The sequence below is a fragment of the Buceros rhinoceros genome, unplaced genomic scaffold (genome assembly GCF_000710305.1).
Source record: "Buceros rhinoceros silvestris isolate BGI_N320 unplaced genomic scaffold, ASM71030v1 scaffold470, whole genome shotgun sequence".
NCBI lineage: Eukaryota > Metazoa > Chordata > Aves > Bucerotiformes > Bucerotidae > Buceros > Buceros rhinoceros.
This window is the reverse complement of record NW_010388814.1, coordinates 33,368-47,192: the sequence shown is the minus strand read 5'-3', so window position 1 is coordinate 47,192 and position 13,825 is coordinate 33,368. Positions and strand designations below refer to the sequence as shown.

Sequence of the window (13,825 nt, the reverse complement as noted above, 5' to 3'; positions counted from 1 at the left end):
ATACCCTGCCCCAGCCTGTGCAAGCATGCCACAGCACAAAAGCACATAATAAAATCATGAAGGGATGTATAATTAAGCTACTTATCCAGTCTGGAAACCAGAGAAATGTGAATAGTCCACAGCCTAATACAGATGCTCTGAGAGGCAAAGCTGAAGGCATAAACCAACAACAACCCGCACTGTGGCAGCTGGGAGCGATCACCCAGGCTCTGCCTTTGGAAGTGCAAGTGCTGAGCAAGCTGTGCCTCGGAGAGGAGGTATGTGCAAGATGTTTAGTCCTGATTCATCAGACAGCAAGTGTTAGGGCAGAATTTAAATTGCTGTCAGTGGCTGCACAGTGTTCTCACCACTTCAAAATTAGGACGGCTTGCCAGCCATTAACTTATTCATGAGTCCAGGGACTCATACTACAAATTACTGTATTTTTTGTAACTCAAGGCAACCAGGCGATCTTACTCTCTTTCTCTCGGAGCAGGGAAGCCATCAGAGAACCAATTCTGAATGACATCATACAAAAAAGCATATTTACACTAAATAACATGCTTCATCAATATTCTTCTGCACTGACTTCACACATGGCTTAGTGAGAAACATAAATTCAACTCAGCTTGTTATCAAAGGAATCAGTAATGCACAGAGCTGTTGAGTGCTACTCTCAAGGAGTAGCATCTCACTCTGAGGCAAAACGGAGCAAGATTGCTGTCTTAGCTTTATATACCCAAACATGACTCCAGGCCTTTTTGCAGAACACTAGTTTCTCTGACATGAATCTCAGTATAAGTAGCTCATTCTCTTTCACCTTTTATTGAGGCCATACATTCAAGCACATCTCTCTTCCTTTTCTATGACGTTATTAGATACAATACTCTTAGAGAATAATAGGTCCTTGAATGTCTCAGTCCCAGAGTCTAAGTGTAACTATTACAGTTCTGTGATAAAATCACAGTATTTTACATGTTGACTATAGATAACAATTGCCAGACTGGCTTCGCTATTCTCCACACTTTAGTTGCCACTTGCTAGGTGACTTCAATTAGAGCCTCCTTTTTGGTATTCGTGACTCATCTCAACTTGCATCTACTACTACTTTCCTACTACTTGCAGCTATAATAAACTCTTTTCACACTCAGTAAAGGTCACATCTTCCCTGTCTGGAAGAATTTCAGACTCCAATTCGCTCCACATCTAACTGAAAATCTATGCTCTCCTCAAAGCTGCCTCACAAATCTAACCCTGCAAACACCTGAGCCCCTACTCCCTGCTACACCCTTCATGCCACAAACATTGTTTGCTCACATGGCTCTTCCTTACCTCTGAACTCCAGTTTCAGAAGGCGTGACACTTCATAGATAGACTTAAAATTAGTCTTTGCAACAGTTTTCTAAGCCAACTATGGGTACAATTTATTTATTAGGACAATACCAAATACTCTGGCTGACCCAGTAAATAAAACTCTTTAATTACAATTTACTGATGAATTATTGCCTCAGGAGAGCAATGAGTTCTGTGAAAGAAACATGAAATCCTGTTTAATTACTTGGAGTATGAAAAACTGTTTTCACTATTCAATTTTGAACACGCTCCTTCTCTCTATTTTTTTAGTACCTTCTGGTTCTTGCACGATGAGACAGGCAGTTGCTATTCTCCATTTATTTTCTTTATATGAGTCATCATTTCCATATGCCTTTATCTCGTACTAAGGCGATTCTCTTTCTTCTCGCATTGTCTCTCTGCACAACTGATCTCCTGCACAATCTTTGTAGCATCTATGGTCATGGTGCTGCTATTTCCATCTGCAAAGCTCCATACTTTCACACGACATTTAACGAAAATTTTTATTAATAATGGCAATGGAACAGTTTTGTTCTGCTCACACCAATCTAGCAGCACAATGGGAAATAGTGATAAGTAACCCAGGCTTTCTAGGTTTCACCAGTAACAGTTGTATTCCCTTTAAAGACAGCTTTCCCTGAGTAGTGTAAGAGCTAGCCTTTGTAGTTCCCCCTTGCCTTGCACTAATACCAACCACCATCACATCTGTATCACCCAATGTATGAATCCTTACCCAAATACTTCATGGAGTTCAAGGTTCAAGAGACCAACTAGTTCGGATGGGCTCACATCAACACTGCTCAGGTCTGGAACTCTGGATAGCATGTGCCCAGGATTTACTTTATGTTCATATGAAATATAGCTCCGAAATATCATGAAGATTTGTGGGTTGGGTTTTTTGTTTTGTTTTGGGTTTTTTTGGTTTTTGTTTTTTTGTCACCTGTCCACCCCCTCTCTCCCTTCTTTTCTTCCGTCCTTGCAAGAATCCATGTTTCTGTAGTGCACCTTGCCAGAATCATGTTTTTATAGCCTGGCACCAAGCACGTGCTGCTTCCCTACGGCACAATGCAGAGGCACTAGCCCTGCTTGGATAACAACACTATCCCAGCTGGAAGAGTCAGTTTTGGCAAATTTTGTACCATATCATCTGCCTGGAGGAAACCCTGCAGGAATTATCTTTTCAACAGTGTCTGCATTCCGTTTTGACAAGAGGTAGCAGCATCACCACAGAAGGAAGTCCAGTAGTAAATCAGTAAATAATGAAGTGGAGCACATGGGAGATGAGACCATCTGAGGCAAAACGGAGCATGACAGTGAAAGCTCACCCCTGTTTTCCAGATTTGTTCCATTGTAAAGGCAAAGGTGGCTTTTTTTTTAGACATTATTTTGTTTCAAGTAAACAAGAGCTGAAATCTTCAAGCTGCTGTTTTTAGAGAGACACTTAACATAATGAAAACAACAACAGATCCTCACAAGTTTAATAATACCAATCTTTGTTATTAATTGTTCTTTCACTAGCATGTTTATGACTCCCTTCTTCTACTGGTCAAAAAACAAACCAAACAAGAACACGCTCCTTGCTTTACAAGCAATTTATGGATACTTAAGAGCCACCAATTTACTTTCACTAGCAGTTTTATAATATACTGCTCTCGCAATTCATTGACATGAAGTTTCCATATCTTTTAATGGAAAGATACATGTTAGTTACATGACGTTCAGTAAACAAAAGTAATCAATAAAGACCTTCAGAAATCACCATTAACATTATCTTTACTTGCGATGAAGGCTGTCAGACTCAAGCTTTACTTTTTTCAAGTGCAACTAGAACAAACCAATAAGCACTTCACAAGGAAAAAAAATGAAAACTGTAGATGGGGCTTTCTCTATGTGTATTATAATAAAAAAATCAAAATAAAATTGTTGGTTCCAACAATAAAAAATTCTGCCAGCCATGAAGATTTATGCTAAGTGAGAGTAATTTCTCAGAATCTATTTGAAAAGGGCACACTGTTTTACAAAGACAGGTCATGTAGCAGTGCTTTTCTTTCCTTTTGATATAATAAGCTTGGCACAGCTGGAGCATACAGACAGCAACAGCAAACAGTGACATGAAAAACTTCTTCAAAGTAAAGTAGGATGCCTCAAAATTTATTTTGCCAAGTGCTACACTTTGCTGAGTGGCTTTAAAGAAAAATCTGTGTTCACACCATCTACACTCAGCTTGATGCTCCCATAGGTTAAAAAAAGTTAGCTTGGGCAATTTCTCAGCTTGACACTGGCACTCGGAGAAACTGGGTCAATCACAGCAGCTGATGGCTTTCCCTTTACAGGTCTGTTTTGACACGGAGGTGTTTTGAGTTAGCAGCTTTGGGGAAACCACCTTGTTGTCACACCCGAGCCAAAGCAGTCTCTTGGCTATAAACTCAGCTTCTGTGCTTGAAGGAATACTCCTCCTTTTATTCTTCCTGCCCAACTCTTTGTTTTAAGGCCATAGTGGGGAGAAAGGAAAACAAAAAAATCTACATCCAGACAGAGAGTTCTATACAAATATACACGTCCTACTCCTTGATAATATCACACAATATTGTGTTCTTCAGACACCACTACCACATACATAAAGTAGTCGCTCCAGTGTTTCAACAGTTTCTGTAAAGCACCAACGAATATTTTGCTCAAGGCCACAGAAAGCTAACCTTTATAGGACAGGAGTTCTTGCCTGAAAGAGAAAGCTTCAAAGAAAATCCAAAATTTCTGAAACTCACTGTAAAACAGCAGCAAACTCTGCAATGAGGCGTAGTACTGGAAGCCTTTAAGTAATTACTACGATTTCTTTCTTCTGAAATGCTTTGTACTGAAAAAGTTAATAAGACTGGTAAGTGTTTATACAGGTGAAAAAAAGTGTCATTTACATATTTTTCTTGCTGATTCTTAACTTCTTTCTTTTCAGTATTACTTTTCTCTTTCAGGTAAGAACTCCTTTCCTACGATCATTTTCAAGACAAGCACCTGGATGCAGCATGCAGCCCACGGCAGGACACAGCTCACTACAGGTTGTTATGAGGAAAAGGAGGAGCAGAACTAATTATCTGCCCTGTTTAAAAAAAAAAAACAACCCAGAATTATAATAGCAAGGAAAACCTCTAATACATTATCAGCACACTAGTTAGGTATGCATTTTCTCTTTCACCTTTCACTGGTTGACTTGCCAGTACTTTATGTCTCCTGAACAGACCAGAGCAGCAGGGGAGAAGTTACATCTCGTACCTCTGAGAAAGAGTGAACAGGAACAGCTATTCCTGCCCCATGGAAAACAGCAGAGAAACATGAGGGAGTCCATGACCATTGAACAGTACCCATCCCATTTGCCCCAGAGCACGCAGTGTGGCTTTGCAGACCCATCCCCTCGTACTCTTTTCTGGTGGTGAAACACCGGTTACTCCCCTGCTGCATGTAGCGTGAGGCGGTTGAAAACCTGTATTCACAACTCAGAATTAAATGGACTCACAGTACCATTTACCACATATTTTTGCTTGCATCTCAAAGATCATTGTATCCAGCAATGTTTTAGAAGCTGACTTAAGAGAGCCTGAGGCTATTAAAAATTCAGAGCTAGAAGCTTTTTGATGCCTGTTTATTCTATAGTGCTTTACTGCTAACACACAAAGCAGACTGATGAATTCTTTTATCACTTGGTTAAGATTTGTAGCGGTGCAGTTCAGAATTTTAGCAATCAAGCAGCTGTCTCAATTTCTTTCCCTTGTGTAGTTATTTTTTCAGTTCAATTTTGTCAGAGGGAATTATTCTGCTAGTCAAGAAAAGTAGTATGGCCAAGAAGTTGCAAACCACCCATAAAATTTCCACACAGATTTGCATGACAAGCAAAAAAATATTTCATATATATCTGCCTCTATCTATACATGTGCAAACATATATATACAGCTAGAGATAAAATCTCCCCAGAAACAATGTGCATAAACACAATTTCCATTCCTTACGACAAAGAATATATTCTGGCTAGGAGATGAGACAGAGACTCTTCTCTTCCCTACATCAAAATTAAAAGACACTCTACTTACAGATACTTTACTATCCAAGATTCTTCTAGAGAAGAATGAAGAAAGAAAAAAAAAATCTTTGGCAGAGGACAGAATGCTTGCTCTTTCTATACTATTTAGTCTTTGAGGAAAGCAGACATCTACACACTGGTAGTGTGAGCAGCAGTGCAGTACACCGAAACCAGGAAGAAATTGGAAGTGGTTTGGGAACCACTACTGCAATGCTTTCTGACACATCAGACATTAATAAGGACTTTCTTGGATCCTGTATCCTGTCTGGCAATCAGCAAAGTCACCAATCCTGGTCTTGCAAGAGTTACCTCCTCCCAGTTGTCCCCAGCATATCTCAAAGCCCTTTCCCCACTAGCTTATCCATATCTGGAATACCCATTCCACTACAAGATACAAAGTTCTTCCTTAAGACATTTTTCGGAACTTATTTGTGGTCAGACACCTTTTTTCTTTTCCTCTTTTTTTTTTTTGTGTTAAAGAAATGCCAAAACACTTCTATGCTAGAACTCTGCTTCAGCAGAGTCATCATAGCATTTGATCCAATTTATAGCACCTGCCTATAAGTAGATCGATAGTCCTCTGCAAAAAAAAAAAACTTTTAGCCTTGTAAGGTACTGCAGATACCCTCCATGAATAACACAGAAACCTCACAAGCTTCAGAAAAGACTCCAGGTACCCCACTCTCTGTGTTTTCTTACATACTCAAAGTGTAGAGCACAAGGTCCTTACTCTACTCTTGATCAAAAAAAGGCTTGTCTTTTCCTGATATCAAGCTGTGCCATGGGGACAGAGAGAAAGGAATTATACTAGGTAAATACCTTTCCTAGTGACTACAAACACTGTCCTGATAAATCCCAAGTTTCATGTCAGAATCACCAAATCCTTGAGAAACAACCCACTGACTTGCTTAATAATCCTTAGCACCCCCTTTATTACTACCTTTTTGATTAACTAATACTGGATCATGAATTGTTACCTAGTAAAATCATCTATTTCATATAGGTACTTATCACCATAACTGAAATCTTAAGCAGGTACATGATGCCACTGAAGTATCACCATTAGCGGTTTCCTCAACTCTTGACAACCAATCGGCACCTTCTCTTTCAGACTGACCCACAATACTCTATGGGGTAATTGCTGGTTAAGGTCCCTGAAGAGTAATTTATTTTCACTACAATGCTGTGGCACAAACAGTGTCTACAGATAAGAGATATTATTACTGCCTTTTTCTTCATATAACCACCAGCTGCTAATGCCCAGGACATCTGATGAAGGCTGGCAGCAATTATTCCACTAGGGGGTGAGGGGAAGTGTACGATTTAGAGTTTCTCTGCACTCTGTTTAGGATCAGAATTGAGACAAGAAGAATCTAATGATTAAGTTACTGGTCTCGTGTGTTTGGGCCTGGATCTTGAGTGTCATTCATCCCAGCCACAATATTTATCATTGAGTTTCATGCTGAGCCTTTGTCCTATTGAAGCTCCTCTACTTTAGATAGTACCTACACTACTCATCTGGCAAAAAAGATAAGGCAGTCAGAAATGGCCTGTGGCCCTTTTGGCACAGCTGCCTTCTCCTTTGCATCATGGAAAAGCCAATCTGGGCCCAAGGAACCCTTTTTCTAGCAGTAAACTGAATAGTCTCCATGTAAAAAGCAGCTCCACATTTGCAGTGTGTTCTATAACTTTTCTTCCCGTCACAGTCAATCAGTGCAGTCGCCAGCAAAACTGAAGTCCTCTCTGGAAGGACAACAGCAGCTCAATAGTTGAAGGTGTAGGTGGGGATCACTGTCATTTTGCTTGCTCTGTGCCTGCTTATTACATAAGAGCACATTTCCTTCTCTATCAGGGCTATGAAACTCTCCACCAGTGGCCGGGTTACTTGGAGTGCTCCCTTTCCCATGACTGCAATGGGAATATGTGCTTTTTGCAGTCCAAAGCTCCAAACAACTGCCGCACATGGACCTTTCATCCAAAAAGCCACCCCATTAACTCATTACCTGTGAAAGGGCTACAGACCTCATACGGAAGGATTTCTTTGCTCTGAACATTCTGAAGCGCCTTGCTTAGTGCCCTGATGGACAGATTAAACTAGATAATTATTTATCACCCATACTGAGGGAAAAAAAGGGTAACCCTGGCTTCCCAGTGCTATTCTGACTACCTACCGGCAACTCCATTCAGGATGTGTGACAGGACAGCTGGTGGCACACACTGCACTACTAAAAATGCTATTAAGGCAATGCACACACAGTCGGTTGGATAACACCGCATTCTCACAGCAGCACATACATATAGAGACAGGGAGGCAACTCCAACTGCACCTTCTACAAACCACAAGCAGAGAGAATCTCAACTATTACTCATCATTATTTACGCCACCTTGCTTCTTTTTGGAGAAATATTACTGCAATATTTGTACTTAATAGCAATGCCCAATGGCTCTCTCTAAATGAAGCTGGCACTTAACTCCGTCAGTTTAAGTTAAGAACATTCATTACAGCTTGACCTTACCTTCCAGTTTGCGTTCAAAGCTCTCATCTGCACACTTTTTCCATAATGTATGCCACAAAGAAGCAAGTTCAACACCCATAACTTTCTCATCTGTGCCTGTATTTCAGGGTATGTTTAAGTTTTTTCTATCTCTAGGTCAGCCTAAATGTGCTGGCATGAATGCAAGAGAGCAAAGTCTTGGACTTGGGTTACAGAAGCAGCCAAATACATTGCCCAAATATGCTCTAACAGTAATACAGTTTCAATGTTTTTCCAAGATTCTACAGCCTTTCCTCCTACAAGATAAGCAGACAAGAGTATATATTAACACCTATAACCCTCGTAGAAAAAAGGTTGCTCTTCACAGAACTCAGAAATTAGTAACATGACCACCAGCTGCTGGCAACAGGATAACTAGGTTTATCTGTAATCTCACCCTGCCTGGCTTTATTAAATATTAAGTAGGGTGGATTTTAGCTGTAAATAACAAGGGAAGGACTTAAGCTTTCTGACAGTTAAGTTCCTCTGTTTATTATAGGGCAATAATCTTTAGACAATTTATCTTCTTTCTTAAAGGCAAAAAGGACTCTAATTCTCTGAGCTAGAGAGACAATATGCTTAACAGTAACTCTATTTCTCTCCTATTCAGCTCTTAGCTGAAAGTGAGCATTTACTTATTCAGTTGCTACTTGAGTAACATTTCATCTATGGTTTGGCTTTAGAAAGAAATGCCTTAATACATTATTTATTCAGGACCATATTATGAACCTTCCTGTATGTCTCCACAGCAAAATAAAGTTTAAGGAAAACACTTACGAAACCTACAAAAAAGTATGAAATAGATTTAGGAAATCTGCATGAACAATACAAGAGTATATTTCACAAGTAGTCTTTTTTTTTTTTTTTTTAAATACACACACGCACTCCCCTCTCTCTCTGGCTGGTCTGCAGTGTTTTTGCAATTTCTTTACTTGCAATTTCTTAAAGAATTGTTAGGAATAAAAAATAACCCAACAAAACAAAACAACCCCAAACTCGGAAAACAAGATCAGCTAAGATTTGTTTTCTAACTTAAATAGGTTTCCTCTATTTCTGCTGACATTTCTACATATCACTTCTTTAACAGCTAACAAAAGGTGCAACTATAGTTTTAAGCCAGCAATAACACAACTACTTGACCAACAGCATATAATAAAGCCAATACTTCTTTAAGGCCTCAGCAATATTTGCCAAGTGATTGACTTGGAGCACGTAAAATTTGCCTTAAATTCACGGCCTTCTACATCAAAGGAACAACATCCAGCAATGCTAGATGGTCGAGTCTTTCAAATAAACTAGTGCTGGTTTTGTGTTTTGTTGTTAAGTCAACGTCCATCAGCCCTCCTTTAAGAAAACATGTAAATATTTAAAGTAGATTTTATTTTCTATGCTCTTTCAATCCAGATTAAGTGTTAATGTCACTTGGAAAGGTAACTCAGATACTAAAAACAATGGAGTCTAATTAGAAAAATGACCTTTATGTAGATATCCAGTTTGGAGAGCAGCTGGGTGCAGGGAATGATTCCTTACAAGTAAACCCTTGTAGGTGAAAACTAACTTCCTAAAAGTGTAGGAGCCTTTAGCTTCTCAGAGTTCAGTGCACTCAAGGAAATGGGCTAGCAAGGGGGACAAGCCTGGGATGAGAAAAACAAAGGGGTTTACCAACCCAGTTGGCTTTTATCTTTATTGCTCCATCTCAGATCTCTGTCAGGTTGTATAGCTAAAGGTTGTGATAGAATGACAGCTCTGCACAAATAACACCAAGTAATTTGTCTCCAAGGATCAGGTTGGCATTCCAACAGTATAGAATCACAACCACCTGATTTCTGAAAGCTTTTCAGCACTGAAAGTATACAAAGAGTAAAGTCTAACTCCTTCAAGAGAAAAAAAATTGTTTTTCTCATTCAAGAAATTGTATTCTACTGATTTGTATAATTTTCTACCCATCTACAAAAATACCCATGAAGAACAAAGGGGAAAACTGATGAGAACACAGGCTCAGTAAGAATCAAGAAGTGAAAACACATCCTTACATGCTTTCACAGAACTTTGTAAGAGTGCTGGGCTTTTCCTGGTTGCGTCTTTGTCGAAACCAACGTTGAATGCTGCGTACATCCCAGTCCAGCTGCTTGGAGAGGCCCTCCAGCCTCTTCTCATCTGGATGCTACAAAACAGAGAAGGATAAAAATTATTTCTTTGCCCAGCTGCAGTAACTCCACTTTAAATTTAGAACCAATGTAATTGCCTCTTGATGTCTTACAGGCTGCCTGTCAGATAAGAGGGATTGAAAGAAACAAAATTACTTTCACAGAAACCTCTCCCAACAGATCCACATCAATATATGTTTACAGTGTCTCTTATTAATTTAGAAGGACATATGTTGCAGTACTTCACTCAGGTTATTACCAATAAAAAACTTAGAGGGGACAATGGGATGAAAACTTGCTTGAAACTTCGAAAGTGATGATAAGTAGGGATAAAATGCCATGCATTTCTCAAGCAGTAGGGCTTACAAACATGCCCCCACCTGCCACACTCTATGCCTGTTCCACTCTTCTGCATCAGGACCTTTATCCTACCAACTGTTGCAGTAGTGAAGATTGTTTGACTGACATGGAAAGAAAATATACCCCATGTTTGTGCATGTTAATGCTAAAAATTGTGGTCATTAAACAAAGTGTCAACTTTAAAATAAAAAAAAACACCTTGACAACAGGGAGAGGGAATTTCTTCTGTAAAATTAGCTATGCAGAATTATTCTCCAAAGCACCAAATGTGGAAATCGCATTCGATTAGAGTGGCTGCGAACCAGCGCAAAGGTAAAACAAAAGAAGATGAGTCTGTCCTTAACTTGGCTGCTATATGGAGAACAGTGGTACAGGTCACGTTTCCAATCATACAGCAATTCTGTGTGCACAGTACTGCATGAGGACTACTGATATTTCTCCTGATTACATTCTTATTTAAAGAAACAGAAAAAGCTTTTGGACAAACTGTTTTCTAGAGTTTTAGCTTTATTTCTGCAAGCCAGTTACATACACCGTGTGGGATACAAGAGCTGCCACAATAAAGACTTTTTTAAAAGCTGCAAGAGGTAAAACATCATTCTGAAGTTTCACCTAACAGCCTTCAGGGAAGGTCAGGGGACGAAGGGAAATGATGAGACCACAGAAGGGTTAAGTATTTGCCATCCATGTCAAAAACAAACAAACAGAAGTTTTTTAGTCAACCAAATCTAGCTTTGCAATGGAAGATTAACAAAAGCCAATCTCTATAACTTTAGAAAAATCAAGTGATAGGTGGAGATTTAGGGATTTTGACTAGAGAGAACTGCTGCATGTGACTCATGGCTAAATAAAATCGGACAGTTTCTTTCACAGCAGCTACCAGACAGTCCTACGAAACTTTTGCAGGAAAGTAGCTAGTTTTCTTTAGAGCTCTTCCCACTTGTCTCTGTGCACCAGGTGCCATGTATGCCAGCTCCTACCATGACTCACAGGCATTAGTTAGATCACTTCACACACTCAGGCCCTGTGTCAGACTAACAGATTCTGCAAGGAAAAGTTAAAAAAAAAAAAAATCCCATTCTTCCTCCAGCTGAGTCTTGGTAAGAGCACATGTGCTGCAGCTGGTAGAAATAAGGTATGTGCGACTCCATCCCTGAAAGAGGACAAAAACCACATCAAGTACCACGGCGATGTCAGGAAAGGGCAGGACACACAAGCAAGACAGATCCACCGCATATTTCAGTCCTTGACACTGAACCTAATTTTGCCCTCTATGACTCTAATACTCTCTGAAGTTTAGGCTGATGCCTTTGTTGTGGTGTTCCCAGCTGCAGTCTGGAGTCGAGGTGAGACTGGGAAGCTTTCATCCTTCAGGCCTCTCCACTACAGAGTGGCTGACCACTGCACTGAGGTTTCAGGAAACGCTAAAGGACCCCTGATCACTGCTCACTGATACAGGAAAGCTCAGGATGCTTCAAAAGCATGGACAGGATGACATAGAGGTTTAGCTGAGATGTCATATAGCAAGAGCTGTAGAGACAGAGACATAAGTGGTGCGGAAAATACTTGTATTGTACCAAAACCCTCTACAGGCTCTAGAACATTATTTGACTGGTTTCCTCCACTTTTCTAGCTTCTTCCTTCCCCCTGCCCTGTCCTTGCAAAGGACAATCATCAGAATATGAACAGCTGGGACACCAGCAAGCTATCAGTGACCTGTGCTCAGGCAGTTCACCCAGAAGGAGTAACTTTGAAGTATCACCAAAAACACAGTAAGGCCAATATTCTTGGCTCACAATTTGCTTTTTTTGTTTTTTAAAAAAAAAACCAGACTTTGTGGAAATTTCTAAAAGATAAGGAGAAAAAAAAGGTAGGTGGCCATATGGCACCTACAAAGCGTCTCTGTAACAACTTTTCTGATTCAAAGCTTACAAGAGATGTCATGAAGGGATACATAACTGCTCAAGTTGGCATGCCAGTGACAACTTTGACCTTTACATGTCCCAATTTTAGCTGTAAAAATGCAGCATTGGATTTAGCAGTTAGCTTTGTTTTGTTCAGACATCGTTTATAGTGCCAAATCCCACTTTATAAGGCAAACCTTTTAGTTAAATTACCTTTGTAATAGCTGTGAAAACTTTTTCCAAGATAGCATTAGGTTGAGCTTTCTGTGGTCCATTGGCTTGGACTTTAAGGCCTAAGGCACATGGTTTAGCAATGAACCTGTGAAAAACAGAAGAATGAAAAAAGAAAACAAGTGAAATCCTACAGTTATTTACGTCATTGCTGTTATCAATCAATGACTACGGTAAATGCTCAAACATTATAATCCCGCCAACATAAACACTACTTAGTGTTACAGCTCAAAAGCAAACTCATACAGGCAATTACACAGCAAAATAAGTAACATCACTTTGAAGGATGAAATGAACTCTGCAGAGCACATGAAACAGAGGACTTGCTTTCATGTTCTGAAAAAAAAAAAAAAAAAAAGGCGAGGAATGCCTCCTAGAGAAACCAACTAATGAAAAGAGCAGAGCAGCTTGCAGAGGTGAGGAGCACATAACATTCTCCTCCAAACAGAACCTTTTTCATAAATGAGTTTCCAGAGAAGCTACTGACTCATGAGTCCTTTTGCACAGCAGAAATTCAAAGTCTTTAAAGGCAGTGAGCACTTCAGCTGCCCAGTCAATACAATTTTCTAAACTATAAAATTTTAAAAAGGTGTTGAGCCGTGCCTCGAAGACTTTGCTCAGATCCAAACACCAATCCATAAGTTCATCCAGTTTATAAACTGGGTGTCTCTGATACATTTTAGAGATTAATTACATACCTTACATTACATACACTCAAAGACCATCTTTCCACCCACTGAAACCTAAATTATTTGTAACTATGAGTCCAAGTCTGGAATCCCCACAAAAACCACAAACTCCGTACGGGAATCACACTCATCTGAACACTGTGACGTTCTGCCATCTTTGAACCATGCAACTTGATTTCATTTAAAACATACAAGCGCCATTTCAAGTACTTTTGAGCTACAACTACTCTTTCTGGTATGTTTAAGACGGCAGAGCACAGAATTAAGTCCTAAGCAATGTTACAGTGGTTACAGCACTAGCATTTGATAAAGATGGGTGACAATTGACCACTTTGTTTTCCCTGTTTTTCCAAGGAAAAATTCTTGATACATTAATAGCATTCCTCTAGGAAAGCCAGTTCTATAGCCTGAAATAATTTTGGTGAGTATTTGCGAAGGGAGTGGGAAGTTATGTATCCAAAGACACATCAGTGAACTCACTATTTGATCGTTGTATAAGAGGAAAAAAAAAAAACCCACTTATTACACTCTGTAAAAGTTTGATTGCAACCTGGATCA

The 13,825-nt window shown here is 39.6% G+C and overlaps 1 protein-coding gene across 1 annotated transcript in view; it reads right to left on the bottom strand.

Annotated features, from left to right (window-relative positions):
• The window catches only part of CERS6 (ceramide synthase 6), a 90,752-nt gene extending 77,330 nt beyond the window's left edge, over nt 1-13,422 (bottom strand). The window contains exons 1-3 of the mRNA XM_010131421.1: nt 13,384-13,422; nt 12,561-12,746; nt 9,970-10,100 (exon numbers count right to left, since the gene is read on the bottom strand). Coding sequence (XP_010129723.1) covers nt 9,970-10,100; nt 12,561-12,746; nt 13,384-13,422 — 356 coding nt within the window. The remainder of the gene's footprint in view (nt 1-9,969; nt 10,101-12,560; nt 12,747-13,383) is intronic.
• Nucleotides 13,423-13,825: the final 403 nt, after the last annotated feature.